The sequence below is a fragment of the Centruroides vittatus genome, unplaced genomic scaffold (assembly GCF_030686945.1).
Source record: "Centruroides vittatus isolate TY-2023 unplaced genomic scaffold, ASM3068694v2 contig_914, whole genome shotgun sequence".
NCBI classification, from domain to species: domain Eukaryota; kingdom Metazoa; phylum Arthropoda; class Arachnida; order Scorpiones; family Buthidae; genus Centruroides; species Centruroides vittatus.
The window spans coordinates 899242-926183 of NW_027122603.1; the positions used below are offsets into that span (position 1 = coordinate 899242).

Sequence of the window (26942 nt, forward strand, 5' to 3'; positions counted from 1 at the left end):
TATAGACTGTATTCAACAATAAACTTCTCAACAGATGGTGCAGCTAAGGAACTTACACTTCCAATTTCTAACTTCCTATTGTTGCTAGTCAACGTTATTGGGAGTGTATTTCTAGAAATATCATTTATGATGTTTTGAGATAATTGGTGCAATTTATATCTTAAACATAAATGTGAAACAGTACATTGTGTAATAAGATGTTCAAAGACATTGGGGAGCAAATAAACTTTGGATGATAAACACGTAATTTCTCATAAAATCTGGAGACCCTCATCTGGGAGGATGTATTATCTGCAATGAAATGGTCAAAGCATTTCATTGCAGATTGCATTTCATTGAAATGAATACATTCTCCCAGATGACACTAAGATTTTATTTTCTTAGTACGGTACATTTTAATATATATCTATATGATAAAGTGCATAAAATTGTTTTAATTCTCATTGGTTTAATCTGATTAGTAAATGTTCAATATAGATTTAAATTAAAAGGATTGTTATACAAAGTTATAAATAAAAATTATTACAACTTAAAATGATAATTAAAATTACCTGTATAAAAGGAAAATCTAATGTAGCATCAAATCCTCGTTTATGAAAATTACTATCTAAACTCTTAGATCTTGGTCCCCGCTTTCTCCAGTCTTTTCTTCTGCAAGATCTGTCATTCATTATCTTTAATTCACTCCTATTTATAAACAAATACATAATTTATGTGGATGATATATTATTGATAAATATCTCGTTAAATTCTTTAAAATAATTTTAAAAATTAAAATTCAGACTAAAACAATATCATAACTTAAATACTGATAGTCTAGGAGTAGGTACAGCTTCAAATTTTTGGCTGCCATGCAAATGTGGCAATAAAGGGCTTCAAGTAAACTTCTGTCCTCTCCAAGATCCTTCTGAATACTATTACCCATTTCCAATATTATAAACTTTAATGTATGATTGTATACTTTGTTCCCTCTTAATGAAATGGGCTCCCAGTTGACTTAGGCACCTATGCAGTTGTATAGTCTACATCTATGGTTGTTCTGCCACTGTAGTAGTCAAAAACTTAAATATCTTGAATATATCATAATTCAGAATTTATATAATATAATTTATAGTAGATGTATTTACTCTCTTTCTAATAAACAAATTTGCTTTATTAATGAATTTTTTTACTTGCTTTGTCGGTCATAGTTTAGTCATTATTTGTTATAACTAATTTGAAATAAACAGAAATTTTGCAATATATATTACAGGGGAATCAGCATTTTTTGCCAGCTCTGACTCCAACTCCTTAATATTTATATATATTACCCATCATTTCTTCACTGACTTGTAATTCATCAGGCTAATTTAATGTTGGTTTAAAAGAGAGAGACAACAGAGCAAAGTAAACAAAAGCCCACCACACAGAGAAAAATGGAAAAGGAATGAGAACAAAAGCATAAACAAATATGGACTGATGACAGTCAGATGTGGACAAAATCTAGCAATCAATGACAAGGAAAGCTTCAGCCCAGTAATAAAATGGCAATCATTTAGAATACTATTAGTGATAGCAGCAAAGAACAAATCAACAATCAAATACATTCACATAAAGCCAAACAACCACCAGATTCCATTGGACTACTCTTCCATGATGATTATATTTAATTTATTTCTAAATAATTTGTCACTAGAGGGAGGCATTAGGCACCATCTCTTATTTAATGAAAGATGGTTCCTTAACACCTTCCTAAAAGAACAAAATTTTACAGAATTTTTACAATATGGATTTTCATGTAAAAAAGTTAATGGTGAGCGTCTATCATTTTTCAAAATATCTGTAGTTATGGCCTTCAAGTAAACTTGTAAGGGGCTGACACCAGGGGCTAACAAAAGGGAGAAAATTTTGTCCCAATCAGAATGGAAGATGGTGAGGTCAGATATGTGGAAGTGGCAGACACTGAGACAAGTAGTCCAAATTCGGCTGATTACACAGATTTATCACATCTTGTAGGTTAAGTGATGAAATGGAGTCAGAGATCAAGTTAAAAAAATACATGCTTCATTAATCTTGGAAATGCATTTCAGACATCAGCCAAACATCAAGTGTAGATTAATTATTATGCCTTTGTGTCCTTTCTATCTTAATTTAAAATTTATTTTGTATACTAGTACTTTTTTATATATTAACAGGACTTATTATACTGAAAAATATGAATGCAGATATTTAGTCTTACAGATAGTGTTACCACCCGTCCAGTTTTCACCTGGACAGTCCAGGAATTGACTCACTGTCCAGGTGAACTATTAATTTTGTCCAGGAATTTCGTAGAAATCCTGTTGACCTTTTGTTTTTTTTGCTTATTCTATGATGCTAAATTAGCTGCTCTTTCTTACTTAATTTAGGTTACACACGTTACTCCTACAGAAGTCCCTAGTCCCTAACTGTAACTGATTTAGAACCAGCATGCATGTTATTCTTTGCATTGTAAAATGACATTGTGCATGCATCAGGAACTTCTGTTCGAACAACCCTGACCTGCCATCTGGGTCAGCGATGTTGTAAAGGTGGCAACACTACTTACAGATCAAAAATAATATTCTTTATTTAGTTCACCAAGTGAACTAAATAAATAAAGATCAAAAATAATGATCTTTATTTAGTTCACCAAGTGAACTAAATAAAGATCATTATTTTTGATCTGTAAGACTAAATATCTGCATCCATATTTTCCAGTATAATAAGTCCTGTTAATATATAAAAAGTACTAGTATACAAAATAAATTTTAAATCATTGGTTCTCAAACTTTTTCGATCTACTGCCCCCTTTGTTCCATAAAGTTATACCCAACGCCCCCTAACCCATCAGATACCCCAACTTTTACCTTTGGTCACTGTTCAGTACCCTGCCATCAGCACCCCCCTAGATTTACTCACTGCCCACAGGGGGGCGGTATCGCCCACTTTGAGAACCCCTGTTTTAAATCAAGTGTAGATGACTAAATTATGTAATGTTACAGAAAATTATTTTTCAGTTACATAATATTTCAAATTATTTATCAGACATTTAAACCATACCTATAAGCAGAATTTCTGGTATATATACATAACATGATCTTGCTCTCAACTGAATCATTAACTAAAGACTGTATATTTACCTATTTAATTTATATATACATATATAATTTATATTTACAAACAAATTTTAAAAATTAACTGACAGTTATATAATTTCTTACCTTCTGAATAACAATTTTGAATCAGCAAGAATATTTATTGAGACAAGTCTTGGTTTAATCCATTTATTTATGAAGTAGATCCCTGCTTATAGAAGTTTTTCCATGTATGAGGGCAGCCAGGAATACGGAGTTTGGATTGTACTTGTTGTATCTCTTAATCGGCTAACTAATCGTTTGATTAACCACTACATCGAAGGATGGCTTAATTTAATATTGGAGACAAGAAAATCGTAAGATCTTCGTCTCAGTCAGGGCCTGACACCAGTTAAACTATTATTTCTAATCGTGGTTTAACTCACGATTTATAAATTTCTATCATTAAAAAGGAGGCTAATTAACTGAGGAGTGGGGAGACTTGAGTTAGAGATAGGATGTCTTATCATAAACGAAACCAACAACATTTAGTTAACAAAGGAATAACAAAAAGTAAAAGAAATTAGAAATAAAATAACTAAATATTCCATCTAACTTAGAGAGCATTAACAATATAATAATCCCTAATATGGGAGATAAGAGAGAGAGTTTATAAATGATATTATATTAACTCTGTAATGGACTAATGTGACTGTAACTAGACTCTGTGATCTCTGTAACTGGATTTATGTGAATCAATTTCTTTCGGTGGAAGTTCAATCTGAAGAAGTATAAATTCAGAATAAGAGGATACTGGACGATAGGCTATCAGCTGTGCTGTGCAGTGCCCGGAGTTTGGCGCATATCCTCTATTTATACTATTTTTCTCCTCCAATAGAGATTAAGAACTAAGATCATTTGTCTGGGTGTCATGATGAGTCTTTTTGGTTTAGTCAGCCCTTTAGTCATAGGAGATAAAGGTCTCTCTCAAGAACAACACAGGAAACATTTGTTCTTTGTTCTCTTTGATTTGTAGCTTTGATAAAAATTAAGAATTATTATAATGCATAATTTTAAAAGATTTTCTATTAATTTTCTAGAATATTTTATCTATGTAAAATTCAGAATCTCACACATGTAATCTTTGATTATATGCATATATATTTATAGCTATAGTTCAGTCCTCCTTAATTCAAGGTGTCAATGCCAGTAGAGTGATCAACATAAAGGCAATTTTGGCTGTAAAGCCCAATAACTTCATATAGGCATTGATCAAGAAAAGAAAGAAATGTAGAGAGCATGACAAAAAAGCTGCAGGTTCTTGACACACCAAATAACCAGCACTGCATTGTTGAGTATAAGCTTTAATTAACTTCTAGTCACTCTATCATCCATCTGATTGGTTTCAGGTCTCCTTCTGCACTCTCCGATTGGTATCGTATTTGTTATCACGTTAAACCCAAGAATTAGGTACCATGGGAGAGGTCATCATCACTGTTAAAGATAGTTGATCTGGAACTTACATTGTTTATTGTTTACATTTGTTGATTATAGTGCATTCTTCTTTTGTCATGTTTCTTAAAATATGTTTTTCATAATTATTATTAAAAATGCAATCTTGATGAATTTAGTGGGATCTGGGACATATCAGAAACTTCACACAGGTTTCAAAGTTTTTAAAACATTTGGAAACAAATACAATATAATCCAATGTACTGTACAGTACATAAAAAAAGCTTCTATATTTTTGGAAAGAAAACTGTCCAACTTCCTCACAAAATTTGAAAAAAATTATTATTAAAACAAAATATAAAACAAAACAATGCTTTTAAGGGCTGATAATTGGAAACATCAACAAAAAAGTGGACAAATGCCAAACACAATAAACATTTGGACAGCATGCTTGAAAAAGCTAACTATTCACCTAAAAGACAAACAGTTGACAGCTCCGGATCGATATAAATTTATCCACACAAAACTGTAGAATTTAGAATATTAAATTTAAGATTTATATAAATCAACTTTATTTCTTAAAGAAATCCATCATAATTAAATAAATTTTAAAAATAAGATGACAATTCATTTTTAAAACCTCAAATTTGATTATAATCTACAAAATAATTTAAAATTAAAATAAATGCAATTAATATTATTATGCTATAAATCTATAGTTCAATTAATTTTAAACTTTAAATACAATATCTCATTAATGAAAATTAAAACTGCCTACCATAAAACATATCCACTGTGAATATCATAACCAAGGTAATATATAATTGTATATAACAATACAAAATGTATATATATATATATATATATATACACTGTATATAGAAATCAATATCTGATTATAAATCAATATCTAAATTAATTGTTATTAGATTATGATAATGATAAGATTATAAAAATAATCATTATATAAATTTTTATTTTATTTGAAAATATATAAATTGTAAATGATTAAAAATTTTATTTAAAAATTAGATTAGTATTTAAAAACAAAGTTTAAATTTTGTTTTGAAATTATTATTTGGTGTATGATACTATTATTTTAACATATGTAGAAGCAATAATAGGCTATATATAAGTTCTTAGTTCTTACCTAATTAGTCAGACCATTATTTATAGTATTGGACAAATGTCTATAACAGGACAATGCATGGTACACAAAATTTTTAAAAGAGTGGAGTTTAAAAATAAGTTCTTTTTTTCATAACATAGTTTATCAATTTTTTACAATATAAATACAGTACAAATATATAGAGTAACACAATCCAGTACACCATTTCTCAACCTTTTTAAGCCTGAAAAAAATTCTATCGATCACTTAAAAAATTAGATCTACATAAATAAAATCTATCTGGTATTACCAATATTTGGGGGACATCATTCCATTTACAACATAATAGATCTAAAAACATGTTTTGAATACATATAGAAATATAATTAGTTAAATTGGAAATAAACAGGCAGACCTAAATAAATAAAGATTAAAAATTTGTTTAATGATGAATCATTTTTAGTAGTTTACTTCCAATTTTTTTAACTAATTATGTTTCTTTATAGAAACATTGATGTGTTGATTTTAAATAAATATTGCATAGTCTGATAGTAAATGAATCTGTAGCATGTTATTTGATAAAGATAGCCTTTGGTGAAATAAAACTTTCTGCAACTTCTAATACAGAGTTAATTAAGAAAAGGTTTGTTTTGATGGGATATTGCAATGTAACATGTGGGCAATCTGCCAAGGAGGATGCGTCTCTGGACAGCGCCGGATTAAGCCTCTAGCGGGCCCTAGACAAAATTTAAATTGGGGCCCCATTTAAATAAGTTGCTTCTAAACAAATCTTATATAATGTGACATTAGCGTAGCTAGCATGGTGACACTCGGTGCGGATATCGTGGTGTCACCCCAAGTCACACCGTAGTGTCACCCTTTTTAACTCTTTTATAAAACACTATTGAATTGTAATATTTTCGCACTCGAGCAACTTGAACGCTACATCGAATATGCAATGTTGCGACGTATAAGTTTAGAAAATAAATCATAACCATACATCAGTACTACCACGAGAGGCGGCCATAGGAATATTCCTAGATGGTGCAAGAGATCTCGTGGCGCACATTACTTCTGACGCACGAATGGCTGTTGACCTTTTTTTTTTTTGTTTAGATAATGGCTAGTCGAGCGGACCTTAGTAGGAATTGTTAAATGCAGCCTTTTCTGTCCTATCTAATTTCTTAAATAATTTTTCACTCCTTTTGAAACAGAGAAATCTGAATCTTCTGCACTGAAGCTGGGCCCCTCCGAATTAGGGGCCCTAGACATTTGTCTACTTTACCTATTCGATAATCCGGCCCTGTCTCTGGAGGAGGACTTTCTATGGGAAACTGGTCTCTTGGGTGTTAGACATGTGAATAAACTGGAAATTTGCATGCTGCAAGCCTACAGTTTTAATAAGGCACAAACCTATGATCACTGTTCAGTGGTTTTTTTCAATTATCCACTGGTAGGCATTAAGAAAAGATGAATATAAAACAATAGCGTTTGTAGGATTTATAGGTTACATCATTACATGATTTAGATTGACTAAAATCAAGCTTTTAAAGAGTATAAATAAAAATAAACCTATCATCGTCAGTCTTCATGGCAGGGACTAATGATGATAAACATATAAAAACAGCTCCAACTACCATAAAAATCCAGCAATGAGTTGCTTAGGCCAGCGTACCAGTTCTGGCCAGAAAACAAATTTAACTTAAAAATATAATAATCTATATATTCAAATCTGTCCAATGAAACAAACTTTTATTGTTAACTGTTCACATAGTTAACAATAAAAGTTTGTTTCATTTGTGATTATATTTTTAAGTTAAATTTGTTTTCTGGCCAGAACTGGTACTACACTGGCCAAAACTGGTACATCTACCCTACCATAAAAATCCAGCAATGAGTTGCTTAACTTCCCGGCAACATTTGATGGTGCAATGTTATAATATTTTGTTTTAAGAACTTTTTATATTTTTAACCATTATAAAATGGCAGAAAGCTTAATTTTGAAGGTAGGAATGGGTTTTATGAGAAATTGTAAATGCTAATGAGTAAAATTGTCATTAAGTCTGTCCTACTGGAGATACACGCAACCCCTTTTATCTCTCTTCTCTCTCGACCTTTATTCACCAAAATTTAATAGCATCAATCTCCCTAATATACAAACTTTCCTGCAATGTTTCAGAAATTTTCGAAGAAAGCACGGGTGTTATTAAAGTTTCAAACAGGATGAACAAAATTGTGCCCCTCCATACACACACTAACATCCACACATACAGAAATTACCCCCGAATTTTTTTTGCATTTCTCGACGTTTCAGAGTCCCGAGTCCAAAAAATGTAAAAATCTGAGGGGAGAGGTCATTTTTGACCGATCGCCATACTTTCCTTCTGTTATATATAACAGCAGGGAAAATAAAAACAAATACACTATAAATGAGATGTATTTATTAATTTTTAGCAAAAACTTTCAAGATTTACAGTGAGCAATACTTATAATTTTTGAAAAATTGTTTTTGTTAGAAATATTTTATTCTTGAAATTAATGTTTATCTAATATAACCTATGAAACTAATTTCCACTTATCGGTGCTTATCATTATCTCTTTATTGCTTTATAATGATTCGAATAATCGAATAATTAATTTATGAATTTGATTTAGGTATAATTTAATCCAAACAAAAACGTCTGAGATGTAAAAAAATTTCGCAAAATAAACCGCTCGAAGCGCCAAGCTAATCTTTACCAAAAGAAAACTCATAAAAAAATGTTGACCGTCGTCTAAATTGCCTGCCTAAGGGGGTGCCTTCCGGGAGCGTTGCCATAATTTAACAACAACAACAAAAAAAAGTTTTTACTTTGCGAAATTATTTTACATCTCAGATGTTTCTGTTTGGATATCGATTGTTTTTGTTTAATAATTGTATTATTACGTCAAGACAAGAGGATGACGTACAATAGCGCGTGCACTTTACAAAAACCAATACGTGGCGATAGTATCGGATTATGAATACGTAGCTTCCTATTTCGTCTGTCATATTGTGTTTACGTTGTTTAAAATTTTTTTTTATTATTTCGATATTATCGAAATGTTTAATTGTTGTGTGCCTGTCAATAATAAAAAATGTCCAGGTTTGAAATTGACAAATTTCCGAATGACCCAATAAGAAAAAAAATGCGAAGTAAAGATAAAAACTCGAAAGAAATTCAATCAGTACACTTGGGTCTGTATCAGGCACTTCGATAAAAATGAGTACGAAATTGGTAGTATGAGCACGTTTATAAGACGCTTTCTAATTTATACGTTTTATGAAGTGTCACTTCGTATAAGTACTTTTATTTGATAATAACTATATGACGTACTGTACACTCGGAATTATGAATGCTGTATGCTGATCGGCTGAGACAGAATCGCCACGCGAAAATATACGTTCTGCTAGTACTCTGTTGCAAAATTACTTGAAAGCTATTCAAACCGGAAAGTTATTTTCCTGCGCATGAGCAGTGACAAAGGCGATTAAATCGTCTCAAAATCGCGCAAAGTGGAGAGTAAACATAAGAAAAGAATTTTCTTTCGAATGAGATATTCGGAATTACTTCAGGTGTTTGGGGAACGAAAAAATCGACCCCCGAAAATCGGCAACTAATCCCTGTATATATCAGTCAGTGATGTTTTTACTTGTCAGAAAGTCACTACCGTGACTCCTGATAAAGTTTTACATCTTCGTGTCCCAGCAAGAACTACGCGGAACAAACGTTCGTATAATTCACAATATCGCATAAGTAGGCCTTTTTTTTAACAGACAGAGGCAATTTAAAAGAATTTGAAAAGTTTTTGCGTATTATAAAACTATGCAAATCGGATCTTTACTTAACACTTGGTAAAACGTTTCATACGTGATACATTTGTTTTTGGGGAGATGAAATAATCACCAGGTGGCGACGCCTGTAATATAATTTTTTTTAAAAATTAGTATTCTAATATCAACATATCAATAATTTCCATAAGTAAAAAGCGAAATTAATGAAAACTAAAACTTGAGAAGCTCACGAGCTATATAAAAAAAAACCATAGCAATTATTTTGATAAGTCTAATTAAACAAGAATATCTATTTTAAATACCATTATGGCCCACGGGTGACCAAGCGGTTCCCTTCCCTGAACACTGAGAGTTCGGTCGTGGGTTCGCGCATCGCCAGAGTCGGGCTGGCCACGTGGAGTTTTCCGGATTTTCTCCACGTCTGTAACGCCTGAATAGAGGCCAGTTACCCTTAAAAAGACCTCCCGGAAGGCACCCCCCTTAGGCAGACCGCCCAAGTGTTGCGTTGCCATAATTTAACAAAAAAAAAAAACCATTATGTTAGATGTTCATATTAACAGCCATTTCAAATATAAAATGATTATTTTGTCATTGAAATAATCCTGCGTTTTATTATTATTCTGCCTCGAATCATACATTTTCGTTGAATAAACACAGTTGAAGACAAGCACTGTTATTTTCGATATAATACATCTATACTGTATATTATTTAAAACGAAAATAGTCAATGAATTTGCTTTCTTTTAACTTTAATTATTCAGTTTGTTAAAATTTAAATTTTCTCCCCATTTTTCCAAACAATATGCGATTAGTTTTATATATAATATAAATCGGTTTAAAGTTTAGACTTTAGAGTAATGACTCTAAAGTCTAAACGATTTACTTCAATCTGATGTGTCAATAATATTGATTGTCAGCCGTATTCTGCTAAGTAAACAAAGACGAAAAACAAAAATCAAAATGAAATAATTACTGTAGTTCTAAAATGATAAAATTTGGTATTTCAATTTTATACGTTTTTATATTTTAAAAACAAATACAGTCAAACCTGTTTTTATGCGCTCTTTTTATGTGCGATTTTTATTTGTGCGATTTTTTTAATGCGTTTTTTTTAATGCGGTCCCTATCCCCCGCATAAAAACAGGTTTGACTGTAACTGGAAATAATTTAAGGACTTTTGTTATATCAAGAAGAAGCACCTCACAAAAAGTAGACGACGACAATCGTCTACTTTTTGTGAGCCTACTGTGGGGGTCGGGGGTCGTCAAAAATTTGATTACGCAAGTTTAGGGTAGGGTTCTGTCACCAGGTGTATTTTGTCGGACATACCTCCGATTTAGACAAACAAATAGTTAAGGCGCGAGGGTACTCCGAAGTCCACTCCGAAGTCCAGGAATGAGCCTCTCAGGAGGATGAATGCAAAGTCAAATACAAATGAAAAAGAAGTTTATTATAAAAAAATAACAAGGTACTGAACAACGTTACAAAATCTGATTTAGAAAATTAGTCTAATCCTATCTATAAAACGGGGGAACCTAACGGGGGATATCCGAACTGGGTGACTCACAACATACCAGGAAAAGAGTTGTCTTCTCCTCTTTCTTTTCGCCTTCTTGTTCCTTTACTCGGTCCTTCAGTAGGTCGGTTATCTCTTTTCTGTCCAGCCAGTCCAGTCTGTCTCAAGCCTCTCTCACTCTTTCAATTCTTTCTCACTCTCCCAATTCTATCTTACTCTGCGTTAATTTCATCCCTTCTATTTTTCTTTGTTTTCGACCAATCATGCTTTAGTTCCGGAGGAAGGTGAGGTAATTTGTAAAATGCATGATTGGTCATCTAGTGGTCCTCCTCCTCTCTTGTCAATGAAGAATGATGTGTGTCCATGTGCAGTGGCGTAGCTACGGTTCCCGGGCCCGGTGCGGAACCAGATTTGTGGGCCCCCGAAAAAATTTTTCGGGTCTTTGTTCTTTGTGATTTTGGGGCTCCATGGGCCTATCGCTTTCCAGAGGCTCGGTGCGGACCGCACCTACCGCACCCCCTAGCTACGCCACTGTCCATGTGACATGGATAGAATATAACACCGTCGAAAAAAAGGGGAACGACGAGCATCCTCTCATCTTTTCCTTCGCATATTGTGAGATTTATAACGATTAATTTATGAATTTTTTGTTCTAATTTGTTTCTCTAAATTATTTTAAGTAGATATTACAAAAATTTTGGAAAAGGGTCCCTAAAATTGGAAAAATAGGTGAAATTCCTTTACACCTTTACTTGATAGATAAACAATTGATATATAAATAATTTCGGTGTCACGTTTACATAAGCATCTTCTCGTCGAGATGTGGGTCTAAAGGGTGTCCTGTATATAGCTAGCTAACAGTTCTTTTTTTATATACAACCAGACAGAGCAAAAAAAGGATATAAAATAAACAGAGTTTTAAAATACAAAAAAAAATTCTAACTGATTAATTAAAGTAAATACATTGTTAGCAAAATGATTAAAATAAAGTAATTAAGACTAAAATTATGCAGATAATGTAGTATAAATGACAATTCACAAATATATAATATATAGATAGATAGATAGATATAATAATAACAAAAATTTTTTGGGGGGAGGGTATGATGGACTTCATACAATTCAGCATTTCGGACTACCGCCCCTTTCAGCAGGTTACAAAAACTTCTCGTAAGATTGAATACAGTTAGATTGTAGTACATAAGCACATAAAAAGCCAGCGTAAATTATTACATCCAATAGTACAAAAAACAGTGATTACAACAGTTCAAAAATAAATTCGCCACAATGTTTTCCCCTTCCTTTGTATAATTTCCCTTTTGAGTCCTTCTGAATAAAAACTTTAGTGTATATTACTGCCTTTTAAGTGTTCGAGCTAAAATAGGAGAAGGAAAAACATATTTTTAGCATGAACACTTAAAAAGCACTAATATCCATCAAAGTTTTCACTCAAAAGGACCTAAAAGGGAAGTTAAAAAAAGGGGAAAAACATTCCTAATTCACCACATTTAAAAAAAATTTCTTTAACTACCAAACTTTAATAGAATCAATACCGTAATGCACAAACTCCCTGCAAAATTTCAGAAATTTTCTATAAAGGGCACAGGAGTTATTAAGCTTTAAAGTGGATGAACAAAATCATGCCACCCCACACACATACATACAGGAAAAAAAAAACAATTTTTTTTTTTGCAGTTTTCGACGTTTCAAGGTTCTCTGAGTTCAAAACTAAAAATATTAGCATCAGTTTTTGACCGATCGCCATACGAAAATTTCCTTCTGTTATAACAACAGCGGGAAAAGTAAAATTTAAATTTATGATCTAATTATTATGTATTAATCTTTATCGTAGATATATAAATTAAACTTTCGATAAATTTATTATCGCATTTTACTTTTCTCAGCTGTTACATATAACAGATGGAAAGTACGACGAACGGTCAAAAAGACCCTTACAATTTTTACATTTTTGGATTCGGGTTCTAGAAACGTCAAGAAATTTTAAAAACGTTGGGGGTTTCTGTACGTATGGATGTTAGTGTGTGTAGAGGGTACGATTTTGTTCATCCACTTTGAAGCTTAATGATTCCTGTTCCTAATGTCGACATTTTTTAAAATTTTGCAGGGAGATTTCTGTATTAAGAGCATTGATGCTATTAAATTTTGGTAGTTAAAGGTCAAGGGATGAGAAGATAGAGGGGAATCCTGTGTCATATCTCAAGAGGAGTCGAACTTAACGAAGATTTTACCCGTTATTAGCATTTACAAATTATTATTATTACTTTTTTTTTTATAAAACTTCTCTCTACCTTCAAATTTAAGCTATTTTTGCCATTTTATAATAATTAATAATATAAAAAGTTAAAATAAGATCTCATGACAGATTGCGCCTACACAATTTCAACGTTTTTGTTGGAAATGTTACTCAACTCTTTGCTGAATTTTTTTAATGTAATGTATTATAAGCGTTTTAAAAGTTATATCGATTTATCAAAACTTTTTATAAAAGATATTATTATGTGAGTTTATCTTTGATATGATAATTCTTACAAATATTCTATATATAGTATCTAATATAAAATTTTCAATAGTTAATTTATAAATATTTAAAACAAAATCAGAAAAATAACATATCATAACAACAAAGAGGCGAATATAATCCATTTTAAATTACCGCAGTTTTATATGACAATAAAACTTCATTTACAACAGAATTTCAAAAAGTTAATTATTAACATTACTTAATTGGATCTTTAATTTAAAATTATTATTAGAGTTAACTGATTAATATTTTTGACCTTGCACAAATAATTGTTAAATAAAAATGACACATTAACAATGATTGCTGGATGTTTTGTACTGAAAATAAAATCCAGCAATGAGTTGCGTAACTTTCCCAGCTGTTGTGAGATTTTATTTTTTAAACATTTTTATACTTTGTATTATTAATTATTATAAAGCTTAATTTTGAAGATAGTAAAAAGTTTTATTTTTAAAAAAAGAAACTTGTAAAGGCTAATAACGAGTGAAATCTTCATTAAGTCTGACTCCTCTCGAGATATGACACAATATGACTCTTATAGATATGAAGATATGACTCTTCTATCACTCCACTCTCTCGACCTTTAATCACTAAAATTTAATAATATCAATTTTTATTTACTTATCTTCACGCGAGAATGCTCTGTAATTAAATAATAATCCAAAATATTTTGATATAATATTTAACGAAATTGATTTTACACTTACGTTAATTTAAAATGCGACATAAAACAGTTTTGTAATAACTTATGATTTGATCTTAAATCCAATAAAACCTATGAAAACCGAAAACGATTTTTTTTTTTTTTGGCAGGTTTTCATTTTATTCGGATTCAGTTTTAGATCGATTTATTCTCGATACAGTAAAACCTATTTCATAAAATTTTTGAAAAATTCAAATAAATTCAAATAATTCAAAAGAAAAAAAATTAAAAAAATGAACGAAAACATGAAATATCTTTCCAAAAAGTTATAAGTATTTTTAAGTTCTTGTGGATTTATAAATTGTCGTAAGTTCCTAAAATAAATCTAGCGTAATCATTTCAATATATTCATCCTAGGTATTATGTAAGCAACAATTCATTTTAAACATGAATGTAAAAAGACTTAGCTATTATGAATACGTCACACCAAAATGAGAATATGTTTTAAAAATATTTTTATTTGAAATTTTAAATAGTGTTTTAGAAGGACTACAGGTGCAGCAGAACACAACCTATTGTATCAATAATTTGGATTTACTATAATGCAAAGTGGATTTTTAAAAAAAAGTTATTCAGTACTTTTTGAATTGTAGATGAAAACGAATAAATATTATCATATAGATTTTATAAATTTTAGTTATTAAAATCGTTATTTGACCGGCTTTTTTGAAATATAAACAGAGAATATAGGGGGCGTCATTTAAGAAGCTGCGGGAAACGCTGCGGCGCACTCTTTTAACATAAATGTTTTGTTTTCTAGTTTATTTTTACAAATCCAATTAACGATTATTGACAAGACTATGTCTTGTCTATAAAATCGCGCTGCTGTCAATGGCTGGACACCTTAAAGCAGTGTTTCTCAACCTTTTTTGGCCATGCTCTACCAAAGCATCTTTAAAATCTAATATCCCCCGTGACAAAAAACATGGCGTCTTTGAAAAAGAAAAATAAAAGGAAAGAACAGTTCAAGTACTGAGTAGAAAATCTCCACGGTTTGTGATATCCAGACAATTTCTTTTTTTCAATAACAAATCATTTACAGTGCTAAACCTGCATTCAACTAAATATGACGATGGGAATGGCCATTTACAAACAACAGTGACGTGCCGGCACAGTGCAGTGAATTTTTACCTGTGGGAAATCATGACCTAGTTTCAAACCACCCTGTCCAGACTCGTCCGTCACAGTGCTGTGCAATGGCAGTGGCGTGACCGTACCGTGAAAGGACATTTGACGGGAACGATATTTTCACTGACGGTAAATTTTGTGTTCCAATGGATGACGAACATTTAATTGAAATCGTGCATCAACACCCTGTTCTATTGGATTTATCTCGTTCGAAATACATGGACATTGGGTACAAAATAAATATTTCTCTGTCTTGTGTAATAAAATATAAAATGCATGTTGGGACATTCGAAAATATTCAAAAAATATAGATTCGTCATCTCAATTTTTTATAAAGAGTATGAAACTCCCTTTCTGTTGATATTTTTTGTCCATGCTTGATGTACCCACTTGCGGCGCTTTGTATTTCGATTGTATTTCTTTTTCTTCTTCATCCAAACATATAGCTACCATAGCCAATTCATCCTCAGAAAAGTCTATGACCACTCACTGACAGCACGGTCACGTCACTGTTGTGTGTAAATACTCATCACTGTGCCGTGTTCGACGTCACTGCCACCAAACGATCACTGTGCCGACACGTCACTGTTGTGTGTCAATGGACCCTAAAGAACTATCAAGAAAAGTGAAGCTGCTATTAGAAAGTCGGTATGTTCTGGAACAAAGTTAAGTAATAAATCATCATCATACACAAGAGATATTGTCAAAGAGAAAATGGAAAAAGCTCTGGTAATGTGGATAGAAGATAAATCGCAAAAAAGAGTACCAGTAGACGGAAATGCCATCAAGCAAACGGCGTTATACTATGTTCGCACACAATTCACGACTCACTTCGATCTCGATTTACCTACAATCTGGATTGTGATGTCAATCGAACGTCGTGCTGTTCGCATAGGCAGACCGCTTGAGAAGAACCCGGCCATTACACACGATGATAAAACTGACATAACTAAGCGGTCAGTCACAAACACCAACAAACAAAATGGAAGTTTTGGTTAGAAATAAATACTCTTTCTTGCCATATATCTAATAACAGACAAATGTCATCATCTCTCCAAATATATTTTTTATTTCTCTGTCGATAGCCCGACACGTATTCCGCAGCCATCTTGTATTTTCTCGCGCGCGTAGATTGTGGGATCGCTCTTATGACTGGATGTTTCAAGAACTCTCGAGTTGATCGCAATTGAACCTCGTTTCAGTCGAGATTGAAACGGTCGAGAGAGGTTGCACCACGGCATAGTCGCCGACCTTGGTCACAATCTATATTGAAATGCTCGGTGCGAACGGAGTATTAGTGACAAGTTGCCCCGAATGAACTTCCTTAACAAATCGGTCAATAGTTTCTAATTTCAAAATAGAAAATTCAATTGTTCATAATGTATATATACATTAAGGATCCATCTAATAGGAAATACAATTGTTACCTTTTTATAATTGCAAGTTTTCAAACGGCACAAGACATAACGCATCAAAATTTACGCGACTTGCTGTAAATCTTTTAAACGCTAATTTACGGAAAACAATGCAACGGATATTATTCGAATTTTGTAATGACATAGGCGAGCGTAAATGAACCTACTCCTAGATGACGTGACCATTCAGTTTTGATTATATAGGTGATATAATACAGTAGAGCATCGATTATCCGACCCCCGATTAACCGACTTATCGGTTAACCGACCGCGTTCTAGTCGGCAAATTCAAATGTCCGCTAGTGATGTGGCGCTACAATATTTGGTTATGTCTTGGCTACTTTAATATTATTTTTGTTAAATTTTTGCACGTTTTAGCTGGCAGCACTGGCTCGACCATGAAAGGAAGGCTAGTATTTAAACCAGGTCTAATACACTATACTAATAATGTATTTTTTCATACTTTTCGGTTATCCGACCAACCCCAGTCCCCAATTAAGTCGGATAATCGATGCTCTACTGTATATAGTACACATCGGGGGATATAATATAATATAGTCACATAGGTGATATAATATATAGTAGTATGTATGTTGTCACAGTGCAAATAAATAGGTTTATTTGCACTGTGACAACATGTCCTTTGTGACAACTAACCCCAGTCTCCCCTATTGAAAATTTTCTTGCTCTCAACTTTTCAATAGTTGCGTTTCTACATCCTTAGCCATCTCATCTATTCTCTAACAGTGCTATTGCTTAGTGGCATTTCTTTCACAAAGTCGTCATCTTTTTCCAGAACGTTTTTGAGAAAAACTGATAAACCTGGCTTAATTAAATCCTCCCCTACAGTATGACTTTTTCCAGATTTAGCTATGAGCAGAGAAATTTCGTAGCTAGCTTCAAGAGTACGACTTTTGTTAGCATTTCGTCCAGAGAACAATGAATTTATTCTTAATCTTTTTTCAAATTTCTCCTTTAAATTCTTAAATTGATTCAAATCATAGTTAACACAAGTGCTATGTTTCGTCTTCAAATGTGCTTCAACATGACGACCTTTTTCATAGATTCGTTGGTCAAACAGTGTTCACACAACACAAAATGGTAAACGAACATCATGAGTAGCTGGTATGAAATTCGAATACTCATCTGGTACTGACGAACTTTTTTCTTGCTTTCACTACTCATTTTGCGCACGGGGTTAGGAACAAAATTAAAAATAAATTTATAAACGAGAATTTAATACGAACACTCACAAACACATGAATTAACTGTAACCTTAATACGCACGTGTTGGCATTTGCACTAGTTGTAAACAGAGCTTAAAATCTGCTACTTATTAGCACCCCTCCCCATTAACTCCACATCTGCAATTGTTAAGAATTCGGAGAACTGAGGGGTCACGAAGGGGAAGGAATAGCTTGGCCTGAGGATAGAGGAGAGAAGGGTTGCCACTAGGGATTGCAATTGCTGGATCCCTCATCCAGCAATCCAGCTGGATCCTGCGGATACAGAACCTGGTGCTGGATCCAGCGCTGCGGATCCGCAAATGCTCAATTAACTTTCTAAATAATGGCGCAAATGCCGCTTTGCTACGTGCGCTATCGCTCGGCGGCGAGAGTGACGTTGACGTTCAGTGTGGGACGTGCTACACCCCTCTCTATACCGCACCGCTCGCCCTTTTACCTCTGCTGATCTAATTGCCAGTTGACTTTCCGCTCTCGCTAAATAAAGTGTCTTCGCGCTAAATAAAATAAGTAACTCCTCTCCTAGTCCTGGTGCATAATTCTAATTTACAGTCGGTTGTGAAGTCAATGAATCACGTGACGGAACGATTTATGATTGTTTGATAACCCCGAAATCAACTAGCGTAGAGGCAGAAAGGGCCTTCTCCGCAGCGGGATATATATGCAATTCATTAAGAAGTAGGTTGGGAGACAACACCATCAATACCATTTGTTTCTTGAGATCCTACTTCCAGAAAAGTCAAAAAAATAACAGAAGTGATTGATTTAATTTTATTTAATCCTTTAAAATACTTTATTCAAGACAAGACTAATATTTTATAACTTCTACTCTAATTCTATTAAGTATGAGTTTTTAACTTTAATTCTATAAGTGGTTAGTGGGCTATGATAGGCAATTTTATTGTGAAAATTAGTGAGAAACTGAGACTACCTAGTTAGTTAAATAGTTAATTAAATTAATGAGTATCAGTATCTTAGATATATGATGATATGAATGTATGTGATTCATGATTGTGATAATAATAACTGACTATTACTAATTACTTACTCACTACTTTACTAACACTAATAATTAAATTACTTATAAATAACTACAGACTGATATGTAGAGCCTATATAAGAAAACTGGTAAGACTGATAGCCATTTAGCCACTGATTATCCGTCCTTACATTATTATAATATATTAGTATAAATTAATTAGTAGTATTACCTTTGCTATTATTTAACTTAAAGATTACATTAAATGTTTAGTTAGATTATAAAGTTAACTAGCGGGTGGGCCCGGCATTGCTCGGGCAAAATTAACGATAGTGAAGATTAAGATTATTATATTATAGTCAACCTTACCCGTTTTCACAGAATGCAAGAATTGGGATCCCCCTGTTTCCAGACTAAATAGAGAATTTTTAGATGGGTCTAAAAATATATTCGATTTCCCGCAAAAACGAAAAAAACTGCATCTGCGTCTTGCACGTCGCTTTTTCTTAACAATTCCATTGTTACTTAACACTTCCATTGTTACGTAACGCTTCCATTGTTGATGGAAGTGTTAAGCCTTATTCCTGTCCCTCTCCCCCGTAGGGAGGAATTTCGAAAAATCCCTTCTTAGTGTGCATTCTCGTGACGTACCCTAACTGCGAACCAAATTTCAACTTTCAACTCCTAACCGTTTGGGCTCTGCGCTGATTATTATTATTATTATCAACTCGTCTCGATTATATATATAGATTATCTCTATCTCAAGTGTTAAACCGAACCAAAGTTAAGTTTACTACCTAAATGTGTAGGAAGTTTTACTGATTTATAGTGACCAGTCTAAATAAAAAAAGTTTCTTAAGTATTTAAAAAAAATGTTTTATTTCTTTTAAAAATACCATAAATTGCTGGATAGATAGATAGATAACACTTTATTGCACCAAAAATACATCCGCGCTGGATCCAGCTGGAATGATGTTGGTCCAGCAAAAATCCAGCTGGATTGAAAACACTGCTGGATTGCAATCCCTAGTGTCGAGTTATATGGTTGATGTGGATCACGAGTTTATTTGGAATTGTAAAGAAGTTCGGAAATATAGAACCTGTAAGAATTTTATTATTTTACTGTCGGGAAATTATTGTGTTTAAATTAATTTTAATTATAATCGTACCAAAAAATTTTTTTTATTGTTAATTGTAGAAAGTGTCTTTTGAATGCCTGCTGAGGAGAGACGAACAAGTCCGAAACACAAGTTTAAAGTGTATGTGTTCGGGTGAACTAAATAAAAAATATTATTTCTGATCTGTAAGACTAAATATGTGCATCCATAATTCCAGTATAATAAGTCCTGTTAATTGATTTAAAAAAAGTACCAGTACACAAGATAAATTTTAAATTAATATTTTATAACTTCAAATTTTGTTTGTTTCTTGCTACAAACAATTTAATGTAATGGGAAAAAAGAAATACAGTATCTTCATTTACTAAGAAATACAGCTGTAGTTTGTTTTCTTTATAATTCCGATTATTGCTAGCAATTCAATGCTAAATAAACCAGCAACGAATTGCTGAACTTTCCCGCAACATTTAAAATTTTGGTGATGCCATCTGTTGTTATATTTTATTTTTAAATCTTTTTATATTTTTAACTATTAGGCCTACAAAATGGCAAAAAGCTTAATTTTCAGGGTAAGGATGGGTTTTATAAAAAAAAAATTGTAAATGCTAATAACGAGTAAACAAAATTGTGCCACACACACTAACACCATACACACAGAAATTACCACGATTTTTTTTTTCTGGCATTTCTCGACTTTAAGGTCCCGAGTCCAAAAATGTAAAAAATCTGGGGGGGGGTCATTTTTGCCGGATCGCCATACGTTCCCTCTGTTATAACAGCCGGGAAAATAAAATAAAATTAGCCTGTATATATTTGGTATAAATAGAATGAATTTATGGAAAAATAATCATTACTAACTTATTGATAAATTGCTATAATTAAGAAAAATAATAATAATATTTCCAAAAATAGACGCTCTTATTTTATGTATAATAAACAAGTGAAAAGATTTGAAAATTTGCATAACTTGCTTTAAAAAACTAATACTTATGAACTTAGAGCATGCATTAATTAGTTTTTTAGGATTCATAACCTAACGTTTACAGATCACCCTAATAATGAATTTAGCTTATAAAAATTTAATTCAAAACTCACGTACCGTATTTAATTTAAACAAATATTAAAATTTTTCCATTGATCATTTTTTCAAACGAAAAATTACAACAATGTTAATTAAGAACTCTTTCTTGTCGTTTTAGGTTTGACTTAATTCAGATTAAATTTTTGCTTTTCAATTGTTTTTATTGCATAAAGAATTTAATGTTCTGCTTGTATGTTAAATTTTACGCTATTCTGATCAGTAGTTCCTGAAGATACAGTCGCATTATCGGTTATGCTTTTTTTTTCGACATGAGTATGTAACATCAAAAAGTAATAATAATAATAGTAATGGTAATAAATCTGTTAAATACGTAAGTTTATGATGATAATGTTAAGTGAACATCAGTTATCTAGTGATGATAAATTTGGGGTAGAAAATTAATGAATATAAGATCCAAGCAAAAACTTCTGAGATGTAAAAAAATTGCGCCAAGTAAAAACTTATGACAATTTAGACGAAAGTCAAAATTTTTCTTACGAGTTTTGTTTTCGGTAAAGATAAGCTTGGCGCTTCGAAGCGGTACCCACAACACCCACAAGATTTTTACCTATATTATTATTGTCTACAAATAGCTTCCAAGCGTCTCACGGAAAAAATCCTAATTCAAGAAAATCATAGGCTGATAAGCTGTTATATTTAAGTTTTTCTACAAATAAGTATGTACAGATTTTTTGCATTGCGTAGCCATTTACTTTTTCTACTACAGTATCATTTCATTCTATCCATTCGTTACTTTCTTTGAACATACAAGTGTAACGTCCACTTTGCAATTGGCATCCACAGATTTAACTGATAATAGAAGATGAATAGAAGAACAAAAAATTAAAATCTTAGAACAATTTTTTTTAATTACAGATCAAACGCTCAAAGTTGCGCATGTCAGATAGGATGCATTGTATTAGCGAGCTCAAACAGCGCTCTCCAGGCTGACGAAATAGAGTCTGTCTCCTTGAAGTTAAGTACTATATGCACATAAAAGTGTTGTATCAATTACCACGATTTAGTCGAAATCGCTCTCGCAATGTTATGAAAAATCCTTGTGAAATGACGCGCTTCTTCTCATAATTGATAAAATGATTCTTAAAAATGAAGGAAAAAAAAACAACTGAACTAGAATTTAAATTATAGCTATCAGAAACTTTCATAATTATATGTACGGGAATAACATAAAAGCATCGGGAAAAAAATTATGGAAAACGAAAAACTGAAATTATTGCATTTCGAATTAGTTTTGCAGTTTAAACCTGCACGTTAGCTCATATTTTTTTTCTTTTACTCATACCGTAATACTTGTAGTTAAAAACATTAATTTTTAAAACCGGAGAAACCTTCTGCCTAAAATGCGCACCACACAACGATCATAGATAGATACTCTTTCAATAAGGTGGATTACGCATTAAATATTTGGCAAGCTGATTAGCTTGGAATAGTCCTCTGTAACCAAAGGTATTTATTCTATGCAATTAAACAAATACCTACCTTTATATCCTGTAAAACTTATACATCAGAGCTTAGATTTTATATTAAGAATTTACTATTTCTTGAATCGGTAAAATTAACATAAAGCATTATATTAATTAATATCATTGACTCAAGCAAATGAATTAATGGTAAAAACATTTATTAACAGGTTAGACAATTTCCGAAACGGAATTTCGCGGTATCCATAGTATCACGAAGAGATAATATAGTGTTTTACCTAGTAAAATCGATTTAATACGGCTGGATAAGCAAACAAATCTACAGGTATTTCAAATGAACCGGGTTATGTTATTGGCTTGCTTACACAGCTGTATTAGGTAAAGCCACCTTACCAGGAAAACGTTTCGAGTTGTTTCGTTAAAATTCGTACTGTAATGAATTTACACTGCATATAACTTATTTAATGAAATACAGTTGCGTTAAAACAAACATACGGTTAAAATTACGAATTTTCACTAAACAAATAATAATGAATACCTTTTTAATTGGAAGAAAATTGTATTTCGAAATTTAAAAATTAGAAATCCTTGGCCAAAAGTTATGAATGAAAATATTTGTTTAAATTATCTAACAATACATCCTGTACAATACATTCAAAATGTAAAATATTGCAGAGAAATGAGAGCTTGAATAACACCACTTATTCATATTAAATTTAGTCTTAAGTTAATTTTACTTTATTATAGCTTTTTTTTTTTTTTTTTTCATTAGAGATATTTTATTGAATTTCAAATTTTAGTAGACAGATAAATTGAAAAATGCCAAACTCAGATTTAAAAAGAAAATATATATATATATTATTGTCTTGATTTAAAAAAAAAGATGATATTGGTAATCATTTCACAGTATATCTTTGCATTTATAAAAATTGCATAAATTATATATAATTCAAGGCTTTGAAAAGGGGAATGGCATCAAATTATGTTCAAATACAGTATACTATACTTTTGGATATAATAAAATTTCAATATTAGCTGAAGACATATTGGGTTGCATTAAAATATGATTGACATCTAGAAAATTAGTAACAAGTTCTTAAAATTCTGCACATACATAAATTGCATTTTTATCATAATTTAAAATTTTTTTACAAGTTATGGTTACACAGTATTATTAAAATTTGAAATATGGCCTAATATTGTGTGCACTATGAAAAATTTCTAATCCCAAAATATCAAAAAATATTGTTTATTTTATATATATATTAATTTGTACATTTTGATTATACTTACAAAGTTTAATTTATTTAGTTTTTGTTTTGTATTTAATAAACTTGCATTTAAATCAAAAGAATTATTTTGCATTACTTGACTATGTAAATTTATCTTCAATTATTCATATACTAGATGTTTTCTTTCACATTATTTACTTGAAACCACTAATTATGTATTTATTTTGAAAGTAGTCATGTAACTTTTATTAATTGAAACTGGTCATTATAAATACCACTAACTCTTAAATCTAATATTTAAAAAACAGTCATCTTTCTAGAAATACAACATACATTTTTAAAAAATATCCTGATTCCATTAAATTTTAATTGCATATTTATAATTACTGTTATGTCTTAAAATTAATCTATGTGTTTTAAAATAAAATTTAAAATAATTTATTTTTAAAAAGAGATTAGTTCAAAGAAATAAAAGTACTCAAAAAAATTATTAATACATAAAAGGACTATATCTGATTGCAAAATCAAAAAATATTACATTTATTAAATACGTAAGAAAGATAATTACAGAATTCTGAAAATTTAAATGCATAAAGCAATGTGCTATTTATTATGATTTTTCTCAAATTGTTGAAATGCTTGTCATGTTGCTATTAAAATTTTTTCATAGTCTTCTAATTTATGAACAGATTAAATTAAATTTAGTCTATCTTATTTAAAAATCGAATTATGCATTTACTATCAAATAATTTGTCACTGAAATAAAACTAACTATTACATATTCAACTATTTTCAATATTTTAAAAATGCTGTTTGAAACAATTACTGGTAATATGCATTTAGATAATTTTAGTTTTCTAATATTTATGGACTCTATATGAGGAGACTTCCAGAAAGAATGCTAGCATTTTAAATTATTGTAATTATATTAATTATTTTCTGAGAATGTTTTAATGTACAGTACATTCATTATACATTAAAACATTCAGAAATTAATTTCAGAAACAGTTGTTCAATGTTTTAATGTACATTAAAACATTCGAAAAATTGTCCAAGTTTCTCAATGTGCACCTCATGTCACATAGCACACATCCAACTAATACTCAAATTCTTCCTACACTCACTACAGCATATCTGTTGTCAGAGTAACAACAGCCACAATTCTACAGTTCCTGTAGCTGCAGAGCTGCAAGTGCTGTAGAATTGTGCAGCTTCTGCACTCCTGCAAATTATTCATGTTGCACAATGATGAGTGATTCTGACTTTGTGAACTGCAGAACACAAAACACCTCTGCAGAGCTACTGTTTTCATTTATAGCACTTCCAAATGGTTGTAAACAAGACATTTGAATGCAGATAGGAGATGAAACAGTTACTCTATCAATTACTTCAAATGATAATTAACATAATTACGATAATTTAAAATGGTAACATTCTTTTTGCACTTTTTAATTATATTTCTGAAACTATTAACTTCATTGCACAGATATGAATCAAAATTTGTAATTCTGGTTTATACATCATTTATTTTACATAAAATCTATATACATATATTCCTTAATATATTATATAGTAATGATAATGATGTTCATTTAAATGAGATCATAGAATCATTACTTCTAAAAATACCAGTATATGTGCAAATATTGTAAAATTTTCATCATTAGCTAAATATATACACTTCTTAAATGATTTAATAAATATTAAATTAAATGCTTAAAACACTTATTTTAAACAATTAATGTGATGGTTATTTATAACCTTTAACAATTAAAATATTAATCGATTTATTACATAACTACATAATTAACTTTATAGTTTTGAATATTTAGATTGTTAGGCAATCTTCTACAGATATAACATTATTATTTAATATCAATTGCAATTAATTATACTAATTTTAGTGAAATTAATTTTAGATTTAAAATTGTAATTGATAAATTATATATAAACTACTCAATTGACATTGAGAATTATGAAGTAGTTTTCAATTCTGCATAAAGAAAAAGAAAAGCATAAAATTACTTAAAGCACATTACCTAAAATATCAAGTATGTTACTAATTATAACAATTTTAATTTACCTTTCAATAATGAATGTATCGTGTTTACATATTTTTCATGTCTACTTTTCGTTTCACATATGTAAACCTTCCATAAGGAATTCAAAATCCAGATAATTTATAAAAATCGCATATATTGTGTATTGTTTAATATACATCTTCATTATGCACTTGCTTTTGTATTTATCAAGAAGTTTCCATGACTACGATTATTTATTTTCCATATTTCACTCAAATTCCTTACCGGACCAAAATAAACACATGTGCGAATAAAGCGCCATCTTCCATACTGGATTTCAAATTTTAATTTTAATAATTATTACAAATATCAATAAGATTAAAATCAAATTATTGTCGTTTTATTTATAATTAACATTAATCACTAACTGTAATTATATATTTTTAATAAAATGAATTTTATAAGTATGCATAATTATTACTTATTCATTGGAAAATAATAAATTAATATTAATACTGTATACGATTTTTCTCCATTCGGAACTAAGAGACTAACTTAAATTATGTCCGAATTACAAATAAAACGAAGAATATTCTTAATATGCTCTGTATGATGATGAAAATTTATTTATAACAACTATAATATCTAGGTCTTTATCGTCTCGGCGAACCGACCGAGGCGGTAAAGGCCGAACTGTTTATAAAGACATCTATCTGCAGCTTTGAGAATCCCACTGCGATTCCAGCTCAGAAATTTTCAAGAATGCTTTTTTTCTTTTATCGAGAACTGGCCTAGCGACGAAGGATGTAAATCCATCGCTGTTCGGCCAAATTCATAATGATAAAAAAAAAGTTCTATTAGCGCCCTCTCTCGAAGAAATCTTTAAATAATTTAAAAAGTTTTAATTTGGTATAAATTTCAAACTTATAAAGAAAGATTATGTATATGTATAGTGCTTTTACACAAAAAGCATAAGCACTTTAAGAAGCTTGAAATTCAAATTTTGTTATAGTTCCTTTCTGACAAATCAAATCTTATTGATACAGTAGCGTTAATTTAAAAAGTATATGAGT

General features: G+C 31.0%; 1 protein-coding gene and 1 long non-coding RNA gene across 2 annotated transcripts in view; one reads left to right on the forward strand and one right to left on the reverse strand.

The window, feature by feature from the left end:
- Positions 1–26195, reverse strand: part of ninaC (STKc_myosinIII_N_like and MYSc_Myo21 domain-containing protein ninaC) — a 63012-nt gene extending 36817 nt beyond the window's left edge. The window contains exons 1-2 of the mRNA XM_067281315.1: positions 25932–26195; positions 552–687 (exon numbers count right to left, since the gene is read on the reverse strand). Of these exons, the coding sequence (XP_067137416.1) occupies positions 552–671 (120 nt within the window). The 5' untranslated portion in view covers positions 672–687; positions 25932–26195. The remainder of the gene's footprint in view (positions 1–551; positions 688–25931) is intronic.
- Positions 20028–20269, forward strand: LOC136984340 (uncharacterized). The gene is made up of 2 exons (XR_010882176.1): positions 20028–20077; positions 20174–20269. It is a non-coding gene; the product is annotated as an uncharacterized lncRNA (long non-coding RNA).
- Positions 26196–26942: the final 747 nt, after the last annotated feature.